Source organism: Nannospalax galili, unplaced genomic scaffold (assembly GCF_000622305.1).
Source record: "Nannospalax galili isolate Female #2095 unplaced genomic scaffold, S.galili_v1.0 scaffold762, whole genome shotgun sequence".
In the NCBI taxonomy this organism is placed as follows: domain Eukaryota; kingdom Metazoa; phylum Chordata; class Mammalia; order Rodentia; family Spalacidae; genus Nannospalax; species Nannospalax galili.
The window spans coordinates 3,163,386-3,177,326 of record NW_008350126.1 but is presented as its reverse complement, the minus strand read 5'-3'; the positions used below and the strand labels follow the sequence as shown (position 1 = coordinate 3,177,326).

The following is a 13,941-nucleotide window of genomic DNA, read 5'->3' as shown; positions in this document are numbered from 1 at the left end:
AACACGAGTGCACTTACCTACACACAGGCGATACACACATACACAATAATGACTAAAATATTTAAAAATTTTAAAAAATTTAAAAAAAAAGAGTAATTCACCCTAATGGTCAAGCTATGAAGTTATCAAACAGTAGAGAATGTATTCTGTAACATTCTATTAACATGTGAAAGGAAAAAAAACCACAGTTATTTTTATATCTGAAAATGTGACTACAAAACACAGGCTTCTCATTACTAGTTATAAAAATGCATAAACTAAAACACAAGAACAGAAGAATGCATGCCACGGCACAGTGTTGAAGTTCCCGGCCATGCAATAAGACAAGAAAAGGAAATAACACCTAAGACTTAGAAAAGTGAACACACACTTCACTATTTATATAAAGCTTAATTTCTCTCATGGGAAAAAAAAAAAAAACAAACCCAAAAGTGCTGAAGAAAAACATACTGAAATGAAAAAGTTAAAAAGGTTGCTGGGCACAAGATCACTATCTAATTAAAAGCCCTTCTGGACCACCATCAACACACAACTTGGAATTAAAATTTATGAAGTAATTTGGAAGGAACCATAATTAGCAGAATCAAAGAGCCACATGCAAACATACATACAAAAAGATATGCCCGATCTTGATAGAGGAAATTAAAAAGCTTTATTGAAAGGGGCATAAAAACTTAAATATACCCAGTATCAGTTTTCTCATAATCACTGAACTTCTATGCAAGTTCAATAAAAACACAGACATAAAACCCACATGGGGGAGTGAAAGGCAAGATAATTTAGAAACTTGTGCGATAATAACAGGTATGTGTTTGAAACAGCTATGGATGCCTAACAAATTCCATGGGTGGGCATTTGTCCAGAAATTAATTTTCTCATATTTCTGGATACTCACAGTCCAAGTTAGAAAGACCAGTGGGTCTGCTTCCTAGGAGAGGAAGACACAATGACACCTTCTTGCTGAATGAGAGAAGGGGGTAGGTACGTATCTTGGGTATCTCTTCCATTAACTGTTTGAACAGATGAACGAGCCAAAGCTGATGAGTTTATTTTACCTTCACCACTTGCTTCAAGGTGGATCTCCAGCTCAGTCACACTGAGCCAGGACATCAACATAGAATGTTTGGAGTTACTTTTCTGCAAGACTGTGGTCACATTTCTTTCAACAGATCCACTAATATTCTTCTTTCTATGTGTTTCTGTTCAAAGACATAGGAGCCTAGGGGGCTGGGTTAGTGAGTAAAGAGCCTGCCACACAGGCAGGAGCACCAAGTTCGGATCCCCAGCACCCACATAAAAAGTGTGGTGCATCTGCACATACTTGTAATCCCAGCGTTGGGGAGGTAGAGGTGGAAGGACCCCCAGAGCTTGCTGGTCAGCAAGTCTAACTGAAAAGGAGACCCTGTCTCTAATGATAAGGTGGAGAAAGACATCTCCTGCCCGATTGAAGCTTATGCACGTATTTCTTCTCTGGGACTTCAGAGCTGGTTCTGGACAGCACTTCATCATGACATCTGCTAAATCACCAACCAAAGCACAAACCTGCGGAAGATGCCACACCCAACAGACTGTGAAATGGACACTTGTGTATGTTCTGGGGACCAAAACAAGAAGCCTTGTTGGTCTCCTGGACTTTGGGTGGGAAAGCCCGTGTAGGGTAACCTGAGTTTTTGCCACTCTGTGCATGTCCATGATGTCAGCAAGAACACTCCAGATGTTGATTTTTTTTTTTAAGTATCAAAACCTAACATAAAATGACTCTAATATTTCACACTCAAGACACAAAAAAATCCCAAGTTCTGTAATGCCACTTGCTAGGATACAAGAGCCATGGTAACTCAGTGCTGTGGCTGGGACTAAGTCCTGGGATCACTGTGGAGGGCAAGCTGCTCATTCCTGATGGAGGAAGAAGAAAGTACATCTGCAGTTCTGCTCCTGGACCTCGGTCTTTGGAGAACATTCACCCTTAGGGACAAGGACACATGGGACAGAGATGCCCTAGGAGAGGATCTGCTCTGGTTTCATTCTACTACTGTGACAAAACAGAGACCGAAAGCAACTTAGGGGAGAAAAGGTTTACTTGGTGTGATGGTTTGAATGAAAATGTCCCCCATAGGCTCCAAGCATTTGGATATTTTGTCCCAGATGGTGGCACTGTTTTGGGAGGTTTTAGAAGGTGTGGCTATCCTGGAGGAAGCACGTCCCTGGGGGTGGGCTCAGAGAGTTCTTAAGCCTTGCCGGATCTCCAGTTGCTCTCTTGTTTCCTGTGCCTGCTGGAAGATGTAAAGCTTAGCTTCTACTCATCCTCCTCCAACCACCTCCAGCCACCATGCCTCCCTACCAAGACGGACTGTAATTCCCCTGGAACAGTAAGCTCAAATAAACTTCCTTCTATAAATTGCTTTGGACATATGCATGAGATACTATCACAGCAACAGAAAAGTGACTAATACACTTGGCTTACACTCCTAGCCACAGCCCATCACTGATGGAAGTCAGGGCAGGAACTCAAGCAGAACTTGAAGCAGAAACTAGGGAGGAACGCTACATGCTGGCTCACTCCAGACCCAGGCTTAGCTAGCTTTCTCATAGAGCCCAGGCTAACCTGCCCTTTTCAGGATATCCTAGGCTGTCAAGCTGATAGTTAAAGCTAACTAGGATAGGGCCTGTGTTTGCAGTAAGAGCCCACCTCCTCTCAGCAGGCCGGGGGCAATTAAAAGATCCCGAGTCACAGACCTGAGGGCTGAGACTGGATAAAAGGAGATGTAGTGCGTGGTTTCTAGATTGGAAAACTTTACTCCATTACCTCTAGATGCAGAGTATTTACAAAAGACCTACATAAAACAGATCACAGTGAAAAAAAACCAAAGATCCAACTAGAGTAGATTAGTAAATGAAGATCCTGGCAAATGTAAGCACAAAGCCAGCAGTGTAGCTATTTAGGCAACACTGGATTCAAAGAGCATCAAAAGCAATGAGACACAAAATCACACCAGCAATGTAAAAGTCTCACCATCAAACCTGTAGGTATTTAAGGACATATGCATGAGATACTAAAAATTAAAAAGATAGGGGCTGGAGAGATGGCTCAGCAGTTAAGAGCATTGGCTGTTCTGCAACCTGGATTCAAATCCCAGCACCCACATGGTGGCTAACAATCATCCCTAACTCCAGTTCCTGGGGATCCAGTGCCTTGTTCTGTCCTCTGCAGGCACTGCAGGACATGGGTGCACTTACATGCAGGCATAACATTCATACACATAAAATAAATAAGTAAAAATAAATAAAGAAATAGGAAATGACAAATCCAGAATGAGTGTGGATGCCTTCCACTGTGTTCAGATACCCACAACTCATGTGACGCATACACAGAAAGGAATATAGACACATTTTATAGCACACAATGAAACTGAGATAGTAACATGAATCAAGGATATGCAGCTACACACAATAGCCCAGGCTAAGCCTCAAACTGACTATATAGCTAAGGATGACCTTTAACATTTTATTATTTATTTTTTAGATAGGGTCTCACTATGAAGTCCTGGCTAGCTTGGAACTCAGAGATCCTCCTGCCTCTGCCTCCAGAGTCCTGGGATTAAAGGTGTGTATCACCTCACCTGATGACTTTGAACTTCCAATGTCCCTGCTTCTACCCCCTGAGTGCTGGGATTACAGGCATGTGCCACCACACACGGTTTATTCAGTGCTGAGGATGGAATGCAGGACTTCATGTAGCTAGATGAGCACTCTGCCAACTGAGCTACATCCCCAGCCCAAGCTGTCATTATGCAACAATTAGAAATAGTCAACAAAAAATTATACCTGAATGGATCCAAAGAGAAATCTCATCAAGAGCAAGATACAAGACTGGGAAGATGGCTTAGTGGTTAAGAATGCTTGCTGCTCTTGGAGAGAACGAGAGTTTGGTTCCCAGCACCCACAGCAAGTGGCTTACAACAGCCTTTTAACTGTAGCTCTAGGGGTGTTGGTATCCTCTACTGGCCTCTGTGGGAACCAGCACACACGTGGTCTGCACACACACACACACACACACACACACACACACACATATTTTTTAAAAAACTGCAAAATATAAATTGCCAAAAATCCATGTAAGAATGCAACAAAAATCAGAAAACGATACAATTTTTTAATTTTTAAAATATTTTATTATTTTTATTTTGTCTGTATGAGTGTATTGCCTGCATGGACGTTAAGTGCACCTGTGTTGTACAGTGCCTGCGAAATCAGAAGAGGGCGTTGGATTCCTCTGGAACTGGAGTTACAGTTTAGCTGCCATGTGGGTGCTGGAAACCAAACGTAGGTGCTCTGCAAGAGCAGACACTACTTTTTTTTTTTTTTGTCTTTTTGAGACAGGGTCTCCCTGTAGCCCCAGCTGTCCTGGAACTCACTACATAGACCAGGCTGCCAGGCTGGCCTTGAACTCACAGGGATCCGCCTGCCTGGCTGGCCTTGAACTCACAGGGATCTGCCTGCCTGGCTGGCCTTGAACTCACAGGGATCCGCCTGCCTGGCTGGCCTTGAACTCACAGGGATCCGCCTGCCTCTGCCTCCGGGTGCTGGGATTAAAGGCGTGCACCACCACGCCTGGCACTGAGCCATCTCTCCAGCCCCGATATAATTTTTTAAAAAGCCTGAATGGTGGGGGATTGTGAGACACATTCAAAAGGCAAATCAGAGGACTTTTCAGTCTTGATAAATTTACAATGTGAGTATCCCTTAACCAAAATGGTCAGAACCAGAAAAGTTTTGAGTTTTCGAGGTTTTCAGATTTTGAAATATTGCAGATTTTATAGTTTAAGTCTCCCTAATTTAAAAATGTAAAGTGCACTCACTTTGATTATAGATGTTCTATCTGTATCTCAAATTTTCAAAATGACTAATAAAAATTACTCTTTCAAGAAGTTACAATGATTAAGGCCAGCCTGGTCTACATAGCGAGTGCCAGGCAAGCCCAGCTGGGGCTACAAGGAGACCCTATCTCAAAAGAAAAAAGTTATAATGATATAAAAGGTGGAAAGAAAGAACTAACTCCACCAAGTTGTCCTCTGACCTGCACACGCAGACCCTGGCAAAGGAGCACGTGCACACTTACACATAGAAACACAAGATAAATAAATGTAAAAAGTGCTTTAAGGAACTCCAGTTACAGGCTGGAGAGATGACTCAGTGGCTACTCTTACAGAGGACATGGGTTCCATTTCCTGCCCCCACACAGTAGCTTACAACTACCTGTAACTCTAGTTCCAAGGAACCCAGTGCCCTCTGTGGGTATTGCATGCACATGGTGCACTTACATACATGCAGACAAAACATTCATATACATAAAATAAAAATAAATAAAATACAACAAAAAGTTTTAAAATTCTGGCTAATGAAATCTGCACTGAAATATTTCAGAATAGGTGTGAAATATGTGCAGCACTGTAGAATGAATAAGAAACTAGATGGATTAATGGGTGGAGGGAGGGATGGGTAGAAAGAAGCAATAAAACCAGCAGAGGAAAATGAGTGTGTGGCTGTGGCTGGTGGTACATGGATGATCATTACAAAATTCCTCCCGATTTTCCATGTTTGAAATATTTCATAACAAATGTTACCCAAGAAGAGAACACTTTAGATCATGAAGAATGTGGTTCTTGAGGGGAAACCTCAATTGACATCTCAATTCTCACCAACTTACCAATGAATTCATTATAAGTCCAATCTAAACACCATCAGAATGGTTCAAGGAACTAGGACATTCCTTAACAGAATATGACATGAAAATCCCAAGAATTCTTTATAAACAAGGAAAATTTTAATTTCCATCTGGGACCAGGCACAATAGCTCAGTGGGTCAAGGCACTTGCCACCAATCTGACAATCTGAGTTCCTTCGCTGGGACCCACATGATGGAGAGAACAGACTCCTGCAAGTTGTCCTCTGACCTCCACCCACACGCACGCACACACACACACACACACACACACACACACACACACAATGTAATAAAAATTCATTTCTGGGCTGGGTGTGGTGGCGCACGCCTTTAATCCCAGCACTTGGGAGGCAGAGGCAGGCAGATCTTTGTGAGTTGGAGGCCAGCCTGGTCTACATAGTGAGTGCCGGGTCAGTTGGGGCTACAGGGAGATCCTATCTCCAAAAGACCAAAAAAAAAAAAAAAAAATCATTTCCATTTAACCAAGAAATTAGATAAATACTTTTAACAATCTTTAAGAAACAACAGAAATGGAAAATGGACATAGAATAGAGAGAGGCAAGTAAGAAAGGGAAGAAATTAGTGCCAGGAAGCACACAACCACAATCGGCCTCAGAGCCCAGGAATCTAAGCAGAGAGACACCACCACCATTCATCCCTCAGCATAGAAAAAACTGAACAGATGTGGAAATCCATAAAGGAAGATAAACATAGATGTGTCTGCTTTGTTAGAAGTGGGTCTGGGGTCTCAAGAAAATGGCCACACTATTCAAAGTACTTCAGCAAGGGACAAAGTTTTACTGCTGCAGAAGGGTACAAAGCTGCTCTAAATCCAGCAGGCAAGCTTGCCCAGCAGGGGTTCTCACTGGGTTTTAAGACCTAACACAGAGGTCTGTGCCTCTCGCTGAGTGAAGCTGAGCTTGGCCTCGCACTCTCTAAGTGGTTGGCTAGAAAACGGCACAGCTGATAAGCCAAATGCAGCTACTGACAGCAGGATGCCACCTTGAGCACAAACTTTAACCTTGGAAAAATCCTGACTGGGGGAGGGAGCTTTACTAGGTGGTATTATAAATGCCTTTGAAGGTGGAACTTTGTCTCATCTAACCCTTGATAGAAAAGTCAATACATCTCATTTATATTTTCTACAGTGTATACTAGTTAAGGTCATTGGCTGTGAACAGAGATCACCACTTGGTGACCTGAGTATAGTTGCCCCTCCTTAGCCACTGGAAATGTGTCCCACAGCTCCTGGGAGACTCAAGAAACTGCAGATAGCACTATGTATGCTGGGTTTTTAACCTTCACCTATATCCTGTGATAATGTTTAATTTATAAATTAGGCACAATAAAAGATAATTAACAATAAATTATAAAATAGAACAATTATAGCAACACACTATAGTGAAAGTCAAGTGAATGAGGTCTCTCATCTTAGAACTTTGCACTTACACCTTATCACTTAAACACTTTACAGCTTCTCTCTGGCCTATTCCAACTGCCCCTAACAGTGCCCTTGTGCTCTGGGGCCACTATTGGTAAAATATAGGTTACTTTAACACAGTACTGTGACAATGCTACAGTGGATCTGATAACCAAGATGACCATGTAACTAGCAGAAAGGTAGCATATACAGTGTGGATACAGTAGACAGAAGGATGATTCCCATCCTAGATGAGAGGGGGAGGCAGCACTAGATTTTACCTCATTACTCAGAATGAGGTATAATTTAAAATTACAAACTATAGATTTCTGGAATTTTCCATTTCTTATTTCAGACTGAAGTTGGCCAAGAGTAATCTTGAAAAGTGAAGCTCTGCTGAGGACTATTATGTAAAAAGGTGAATTGCTTTGCTCTCAGTATCCACCCCAAAGAAGTTTGTCCTGGAGTTGTGGGGGTGGGGGGACAGCAGAGAGAAACCACTGAAGCACTGTGGGTTATCACAGAGGACATTCCCAGAACTTAAGGAAGTTGTGTGCTCACTGTACAAGTCCAGAAAGGGTGAAGTCCAGCTACAGTGACATGTAAAGCTATCTCAGAATAGCTAACATGTCAGGTATAACTTGCATATAACAGAGTAAAAGGAAGTGAAGAGACATACTTCTATAGGTATGTTCCCATGCTAAGTGCAGCCTAAAGAAACCTAGTCTGGTCCATGGTATGACGAGGAAATAATGGCTGGGCAAGACCCAGAGAGATAGAACTTTCATTGAACTGCAACTTCCTAAACTATTTATTGATTTCATTCATAGTTTAAAACAAGAAGGAAATCAGGAGTGTGAAATAATTATAATTACATAACTTTATAACCTTATATAAATATATGAAATAAGAAATCAGAGACCTCGGAGTGCAGTCCACATAGAGAGAGCTTCCAGCTTTTGTTCTGAAGTCTGAAAGGGAAGCAGCAGCTCTCCAGCAGGGCTGGGTAGAAAACAACTCCCTCACTGCTCGTCACAAACAGATGATGAAAAGCAATTCTGCACATACACAGACATTGCACAGGACCTCCAAACAAGGCTGGGCTGCTGTGGAGTGGTGCTGTGCCGAAACAAAAGGCCCAAATCCAAGGCCAGAATCCATCAGCGGCTCCCTAAGGATCCCATGAGCCTCAGGCTCCTCCTTAAGGTGGGCTTGAGAACCCACTACAGAGGGTGTCCTGAGGCTCAGTGGGCACATTTATAAATTGCAGGGGCAGGGGGTAGGGATGCTCAGTGGCAGGGCTATTGCAGAGAATGCACAAGAACCTGGGTTCACTCTTTAATGCCAGAAAAAAATATAAACAGAAGATTGGTGGCACTGGACTGCAGAAGGAGAAGGACATCCATGTCTGTAGACATTCCTGGGTAGCAGGGCCCCTCCTGCAGCCCGAGAATCTGGCAAGCATGCTTATATAACCCACTGGGTTGCCCCTATGAGATCATGATCCATGAAAACAGTTAACATTTATTTTTATGATGTTACTTTTTTACGTTAAACATCAACAGTGTTAAATGTATGTCCATTCTCGAGGTCCCAGCCAGCTTCCAGAAAGCTCAGGAAAGATACCACTTCATAGAATTTAAAACTTGGATTCTGGGGTGGAGAGATGGCTCAGAGGTTAAGAGCACCGGATGCTCCTGCAGAGGACCCAGGTTCAGTTCCTAGCACTCACGTGGTGGCTAACAATCATCTGTAATTCCATTTCCTTGGGGTCCAACACCCTCTTCTGGTCTCTGCACTAGATGGGTGCACTTACATGCAGGCAAAACACTCATATACATAAAATTAAATAAATAAATAAATAAATAACCCTGGATTCTTACATAAGAGAAACCCTCAAAATATGGGGTTTGAGACAAACAGATACTTACTGAAAGTTGTGGTTTGGGCTGTGTGTTGGACCTAAAAAGATGAAACAAGAGATCAAATTATTACTATGGGAGGATCTGGAAGCTAGGCTAGTGGTAAACACAGATAGTCATTGGGTCTGTCTGTGGCCAGTTGTCCTCAGGACTCTGCTCCCACTCACGAGGACATGCCGGTGATACAAGAAACCCCAGAAACAGAGGTGTTTTGTGATCATGAGCATGTGTTGGCATGTTTCCTGTCCCTCACGTCTCATCTAAACTTTATACTCAAAACCTGTTTTACTCATTACAGTTGGCGCAGTGTGAGCTCTGATGACATGTCTGAGGCATTCACTGCCTGGGATCTTCCCTTACTGGGACAAAGGGGGCACCTTCCTTCTGCCGTTCTCTCCTTTCACTCCGCAACAAGTACAGAATCACAGCACTGTCATCACATCCTGTTTCTCCTGCGCAGTGGGGCCAGCGCTGCACGTGAAAATGCGTGCCTTTAGTAAAAAACCATGGCAGAGGCTGAACAAGTGAAGCCAGGTCAGCGTAGCATAGCCCTGCGCAGTCCTCGCCCTTCCCCTCACCCCAGCCCCCACTGTCTGCAGAATGGCCATCCTCCCTGGGGACCTGGACCCCTGCGGTGTGGCAATCCTCCCCCAGGGACGTGGCCTCCTGCGGTGTAACCTTCCTCCCCCGGGACCTGGCCTCCTGCATCGCCGCCTTGCTGCCCGGGACCTGGCCTCCTGCATCGCCGCCTTGCTGCCCGTGTTCCAGCTCTCTTTGTGTGTCTGGGATGTTCTTCTGTGGTCTGGGTTTCTAGATCGCTCCATCTATGTCTGTTTTCCTTTATTACTAACTAGTAAGCTGGTGAAGGAGCTCTTGTGCTCCATGGGAGAGGCCCTGAGGGTGGTTTCTGTATTTCTGCTGACCTGTGCATTCTCCTTTCCAAATACCAAATGTGTCCTTCACTCTGCAGGGAAGGAGAGAGACTGTGAAGGTCTCTCCTACCTGCTAGCACTGCGCCTCTGCTGTCCCCACTCACCAAGCCGCACATACAGGACTCCGGTGGCAGTGATGGTCTTCACCCCGTTGGTGGCCACGCACTGGTAGTAGCCGGTGTCTGTCGTGTCCAGGTCTTGGATCCGCAGCCGAGAGCCGTATTCTGTTTTCCGGATGATGACCCTTCGTGGTTCTTGCACGACTGGGGCGTCGTTCTTCAGCCACCTCACGTTGGGGGGTGGGTTTCCTGCCACCCTGCAGTGCAGAATTGCAGTCTGGCCCTGGACAATGGTGATATTGTTGACTGGCTCCAGAAAATTCAGAAAATAACCTGCCAAGGGGTGGAGTCACGGAAAGGAAACATCAGCATGGGGGGAGGAAGGATCAGCTCCTGCATGGCCACTGTGAGGGGAGGTGCCACCTTTCATGTGCATGCAGCACATTCTAGAACACTGGAGCCAGTTTCTATGAGCCTTGGCTCCTGGGGAAAAACACAGGGTTGGGTTTGAAAGCCTCTGGTCACACTTTGTCAGGCAACTTGTACAGAACAGTTTTGTGCATGTTTCTGGTTTTGGTGTTATGTTTTACTCTGTTTTTCTGACAGTGTCATATTCTGTAGCCTGAGCTGACCTGGAACTCACTATAGAGTTCAGGCTAGTCTCCACCTTACAGCAATCCTCCTGCCTCGGTCTCCCATGTGCTGGGCTACAGACATGAGTCACCATGACCCACAAGTGTTTCTATTTTAAAACACCTGATTGAATACATAGATTTTGGCACCTATGCACACTGGAAAGCCCTTCCACACTATGCCTGGGGGCCCTTTTGTCTTTTTGTTTCTTTGAGACAGTGTTTCATATATCCCAGGTTAGCCCTGAATTTCTGAATCTCCTCTCTAAACTCCTCTGAGTACTGGGATCACAGGTATGTGCTAACTGGCCTGGCTGGGGACACTTTTAGGCACAAAAAACACTAACAAAACCAAAAAACCATAATACTAAGTAGGCCCACAGTGTCACTCTTTAGAAGGTGTCCCCTGGCTGCCCCTGCAGAAGGAACTCTATACATTCCTCTCTTTCTATTGGCCCGTTACTATATCCACATCCCCTCTGTTCTAGCAGGATGAGTTGAGAATAACAGCTATTACTTTGGGGGCATTTCTTCCAACCATAGCTCTTTTTGTCTCCTGAATCAACCTAGTAGGTTCCTTGTAAACAACAGGGCTTTAATGGTGAAAGACCTGAACATGCGGGCACTTGTCAGGGCAGCCTTCTGGATGGCACTGTGAAGTACTACTGTCCGGGTCTCTATTTCAGACTTTATCCACTTAGAAGAGACATATAATTTTCTACACCGAGATCTCCATATTTACCTTTCAAGTAGATCACTAGCCATTCTGTAATTTTCCTTACTCCTATACATCAGTTTTATTTCTAGTCTGTTTTCTTTAAATGTTTAGTGGTTTAGAAGAAAACTATAAGATAGCAATCTTCTATGAAATGTACTCATTCCTATGATCACAATAAAAAATGACTAGAAACTTCATGGTGGAAAACAACCCAACTTTGTTATCGCATATGTAGGAAGATCAGAAACCTGAAAGTCAAGATGCAGGCAGGGCTGCTTGCTTCGGGAGGCTGTGAGTGCAAGCTGCCTTCTTTCTTGCTGTCTGTTTCCCTCAAGCCAGCGATGTCTCTCACTGCTTGGCTTAAGGACCTTTCTTAAACCTTTGTCTCCATCATTACGTCTCCCTATTATGGATTCCGATCCTTCACCCTCTGTTTTGCAAGGGCCTCTGGGCTATACTGAGCTACCTGTAAATTCAGGTTATTGCCCCATCTATAATCCTTACTCACACCTACAAAGTCCCTCTACGGTGCAAGGTGACACTTCCATGGACCTAGAAGTTGGGACAGGGTCAGCTTTGAGGGCGCCACAACTCTTCCTACCATATCTGCTTTTATCTCGCCACGTAAGTGCTGTCTGTCCTACTAATAGCAATAGCTTCCGGACTGTAGTATTGGATTTTCTACTTAGCTATTACCTCCAAATAACAAGAGCTTTCTGCTTGTCAATGTACACCTCTCCTAACTCTTTTGATTAATCGCTTTGTTCAATGTTCTGTTTGATTTTTAAATTTTTGAAGTGCTGAACAGCATAATACAAACCCCAAAAACAAAAGAAAAATTTTATGGTTATATTTTTCCACAGAACACTGGAAATATCTGGAATTCAAGTAAGACCCACTGGTCCCTTCTTCTCCCTCCACAGAACGACTACCCATCCTTCTAGCTTGTATTGTTTTATAGTTTCAGGAACTCTCTTGACAGGTTGCCTTCACTAGTTGCCTGCTTTCATTCAAAGTCCTCTGTGTTAACAGTATTCATTTAATTACTGTGTAACAGTTCAGTATATAAACAAATCATGGTTTTGTTACTTGTTTCCCAGTGAAGGGGCAGTGAGCTATTTCCGCCTTTTGGCTTAGAAGGGTTTACTGAGCATCTGTGTGCACTTCTGGTCCTGCCTGTGTCCACAAGTCCCTCAAAAGTAAGTACTCACTGGTGTGGAGGAGGTAAGTCCTGAGAGTGGTCACTATGGAAGTCCACTGATGTGTACTCACTAATGTTTGAGTTAAAGCACTCCCCCACCACTTCAACAGCACTTTGGGGACTTTCAAATGTTCACCAATCTGATGCACACAAAGTAGTGTCATACAATTGTCTGTAGTTAGTGGTTCCAGAAGTGCTGGTGAACTCCAGCATCTTCCAGAATGTTTATTGGCTAGTGAGCTGCTTTTCTGTAAGTGCCTGTTCACTCTCTTTTGTAATTCTTTTTCTAACCTCAGCAGCTAATTGCATTCCTATTAACAACTTATGTGAAGGCTGGAAGTTTGGGCCAACAGTTAAGAGTCCCTGCTGCTCTCGAACAGGACCTGAGTTGATCTACACCCATGGTGGGTTGCTCACAACCACCTGTAATTCAAAATTCAAGGGATCTGACACCCTCTTCTAGCCTCCTGGGACTACATGCACATACATACACACTTATACACATAAATAAAAATAAAACAAATCTTTAAAATATAGCTTAGGTATTAAACATGAAATTTCTCTGCAAGTACTTTAGCTCTCCAATAAATAACTTTAATCTTCATGTTTGGTCAGACACAGTGGCTTTTAATTCATCTTATGATATTTTTTCTTTTACCTACAAGTTACTAAAGGTGTACCTTTTTATTTTTATTTATTTTATTTTATTTTTTTGTTATGGTCTTTTTGAGACAGGGCCTCCCTGCAGCCCCAGCTAGCCTTGAACTCTCCGAGATCTGCCTGCCTCTGCCTCCTGAGTACTGGGATTAAAGGAGTGCACCACCACGCCTAGCATAAGGTGTGCTTTTATTACATGTATTGATTTATTTGTACACATACACATACACACACACGTCACAGCATGCATGTGGAGGTCAGAGAATAACTTGTGGGTATTCACTCTTTCCTTTTTACATCATGAGGGTTCCAGCAATTGAATGTAGGTCACTGGACTTAGCAGCAAGTGCCTCTACCCACTGAGCCATCTTACCTGCCCTAAAGTTGCGCGCACACACACACACACACATACACACCACAAAGCAATCAATCAGTCAATCAATCAATGAAACTTAGAAGTTCAAAAACCATGTTTTATGATGATGACTCTTTGAGATAACCAAGAATCACACTGCAGCCCAATCTAGAGTCAGGTCCGATAGTCTGTGTTTGCTAGGTAAAGTGCTTTCTCTGCCTGCCACAGAGGTTTATATGTGCTCATTAAACCAAGCTTGTGTGTTTTGTGGGGGTGCTTTTTAAATGTTTTTCAATAGTCAATGATGTATTAGTTCATTA

General features: G+C 43.5%; 1 protein-coding gene across 1 annotated transcript in view; it reads right to left on the bottom strand.

The window, feature by feature from the left end:
• Ror2 (receptor tyrosine kinase like orphan receptor 2) overlaps positions 1–13,941 on the bottom strand; it is a 227,763-nt gene that overhangs the window by 14,471 nt on the left and 199,351 nt on the right. The window contains exons 3-4 of the mRNA XM_008847348.2: positions 10,104–10,391; positions 9,077–9,107 (exon numbers count right to left, since the gene is read on the bottom strand). Of these exons, the coding sequence (XP_008845570.2) occupies positions 9,077–9,107; positions 10,104–10,391 (319 nt within the window). The remainder of the gene's footprint in view (positions 1–9,076; positions 9,108–10,103; positions 10,392–13,941) is intronic.